At 38.1% G+C, this 3,147-nt stretch overlaps 1 protein-coding gene across 1 annotated transcript; it reads left to right on the top strand.

Annotated features, from left to right (window-relative positions):
• The first annotated feature begins 894 nt into the window (after positions 1 to 894).
• Positions 895 to 2,164, top strand: LOC113071826 (B2 bradykinin receptor-like). The gene is given in 2 exon segments (XM_026245134.1): positions 895 to 1,296; positions 1,298 to 2,164. Coding segments are annotated over 2 exon segments (1,089 nt in total). The 3' UTR covers positions 1,985 to 2,164.
• Positions 2,165 to 3,147: the final 983 nt, after the last annotated feature.

Below are 3,147 nucleotides of genomic sequence, written 5' to 3'. Positions count from 1 at the left end.
TATCTCTCAGAGTAGACTGTTAGGTTAGGTTTAGGGTGGGCCCATCACAGTACAGTGTTATAAGATATTATGCAGAGAGTCTACTAATATTCCAATTACTGCTAGTTGACATGAAGTTGCAAAGTTACTTACTGTTTGTAGTATTTCTAAAGTCGTGGAAATATTACTATATATTTTACAAGAAAATACAACTTGAGACTTTCTACTTCAAATGTGTTACTTGCTACTTCTTTCTAATTGCTAAATTATGAGCAGGATTTATAAATCAAGGGAACGAAATAGTAATCGTGTGCACGTTTTAGTACATTGAGGGAACAAATTAGTAAATTGTGCGCAGAATTTATTTATTTCTTCTTGCGTGTCATGTGCAGTCCTCGATACTTTCAAGTAAATTTTTATTGGCCTTATATTATCTACAATGGGGAAAAAGATACAGTAACAATGTTCAGAAAATTGTTTCTATATCCTCAGAAATACTCCAAATTTGCAGTCACATTTTATGTTAAGGTCCAATTCTCACAAACTATTAACTATGACTTTTGCCTTAATAAACTACTAATTTGATGCTTATAAATAGTTAGTAAGGTAGTTGTTAAGTTTAGATATTGGGTAGTATTATGGATGTAGAATATGGTCATGCAGAATGTGCTTTATGATAATAACTAATACACAGCCAATATGTTAGTCATGTTAATCAGCAACTAGTTACTAGTAAGAATTGGTTCCTATACTAAAGTGTTCCTGAATTTGCTAGTAATTAGTTACAAAGAAACAGCAAGGGACACATTGAATTGTGTCCAATAAATTGAAATACCGAAATACTTCTTTCTTCTAAAATAAATAGTTTGCTTTGCTAATCACCATATCGTTTAACATTTGTCCCACAGTGTCCCAATGGAACTAAATTTGTCAAACACCTGCAATGAAACAGACGCCTGGATATGGCTGTCATCTTTCCAGCCTCCGTTTCTGGCTCTTATCAGCATCCTGGGAGTGCTGGGCAACAGTGTGGTCCTCTGCGTGTTCTGCCTCCAGAGGAAGCCGTGCAGCGTAGCTGATGTGTATCTGGGCAACCTGGCAGCTGCAGACCTCATTATGGTCCTGTGTTTGCCCTTCTGGACGGTGACCATAGCCCAAGGCTATCAATGGAACTTCGGTCAGCTGCTTTGCAAGGTAATCTGCACCATCATCTCGATGAACTACTACTGCAGCATACTCTTCCTGCTGCTGGTCAGCGTGGACCGCTACCTCGCCTTGGCCAAACCCCTGAAGCCCAGTAGGCTGAGATCCCCCCGATTGGGCCAAGCGTATATGTGTTGTGATTTGGACGGTGGGGTTCATGCTCAGCCTCCCAACTCTGCTCTTCCGAAGAGTAGGTTCATTTCCAGACATTGGGGTGGATGCCTGTTATCTAAAATACCCTCATCCAGCCTGGATTCTAAGACGAAACATCACGACAAACTTAGTTGGATTCCTGCTTCCGCTGCCAATCATTTCCTTTTGCACTTTTCACGTGGTCAGAGCGCTTAAAAACCGCAGCTTTGTGATTCAACCAAGAGTTCAAACGGAGAGGAAAGCCACTCAGCTGGTTCTGACGGTCCTCGCTGTGTTTCTCCTGTGCTGGACACCCTTTCAGCTGGTGCGTTTCCTAGGAACCCTTGACTACTTCAAGCTCCTTCCTGGGTGTCTCTGGGAGAATATATTGCAAATAAGCAATGAGCTGGCTACTTATTTAGGGTATAGCAATAGTGCAATAAACCCTTTTTTGTATGTTATCGTAGGAAGCCACTTCAGGAAGAGAGCTCAAGGAGTTTTTCAAGGTGTTCTTTTGTGTTCTAGACGCAAGAGCAACTCCTCTGTGCACTTAAATGTTACTGTTATTAGCAAGTGCAGTGACAGTCCTAAAGATAACAGAATAACACCGCTGGCACTGAGAGCTGTATATCCACCCATCAAACCTCATATGATGTGTAGATCGTTGTGAAGAGACGAAAAAGCTCAGCTGGTAGAGATCAAGGGTTTGATTAGACTTTATTTTGACAGACATTTTACTGACTATAAGTAGCTTTGCAAGTACAGAAGGCCAACTTAGTCTACTAACCCTTACCATGACCTAACAATGAGAGTTACTTGTAGTTTCAGGGTCACTTATGGTCTTCAGAATGTGGAGAAACAAAATAATGTGTGATAAGTGTAATCATGTGATTCCAACGGTGAAAAAAAAAATACCTCTTGTTTGATTGTGCAATCTTATTTTTCTGTTCTTGCATATTTCCCCACCGTCTTTGCTGAAGTGTGGAAATAATGAGATGGAGGAACCAAGGAACTGATGGAACAGTTTCACTCGCTCAGTGTCATGTCAGTGATGAATTTGCACTAAATTATTTGGAAAAGACTTTTGTAAATGGTTTCTGAACATATGTGTGCTTGTTTAAAGATGTGTTTTAAAGCTATTATTGAATCTTAGTCTTATCTTATTATTAATCTTTTACTGTTCCTTACAACATTTAATTTCAAATGTAATAACCACAAACCTTTTTTTTTTTTTTTTTTTTTACGAAACTAAAGAGTATTTCCAAATTAATAATACAACAAAGGCTGTGAGTCTGTGCTTTTTTGTTTGTTTGTTTGTTTTGCATTTTTTATAGTTCACTTGGTGTCTTTCTTTATGAACGTGTATATATGTATGTATGTATTTAATGTATATTTATAATACCTATGTATCTGTGTTATAATACCTACAGTATGTTACTTTGTACTGCTGTAATACCTCACTGCTGTTGATGTAGCTGGTTAAACATTTTGAATAAAGCAAGGTGCACTATGGAAATACGTCAAATGTATGGTTGATTAAAATAACAAAGATGAAAATTAAAAGTTATTTCAGTATTATTCATCCAGAAGTGTACACAATTATTGGACACATTAATCCAGGAATGATAAACCTTTGTTTCCTAGCTCCAGTATTATCTGAAAGCTTTCTCTCTCCTCGTTCCTTGCCTGGCAGTGGGTTTAGTAAACTGACATGTCCTTCATGATGGAGGTCTTCATTCGATTTCTAGATAATGGAGAACAGAGCAGCGAGGAAACAAGGAAGCATCAATTAAAGTATTTAGAAGCATCACTTCAATAAAAAGTGCCTGCCAA

This window comes from Carassius auratus, unplaced genomic scaffold (assembly GCF_003368295.1).
Source record: "Carassius auratus strain Wakin unplaced genomic scaffold, ASM336829v1 scaf_tig00008237, whole genome shotgun sequence".
NCBI classification, from domain to species: domain Eukaryota; kingdom Metazoa; phylum Chordata; class Actinopteri; order Cypriniformes; family Cyprinidae; genus Carassius; species Carassius auratus.
This window is presented reverse-complemented; position numbering and strand designations above follow the sequence as displayed.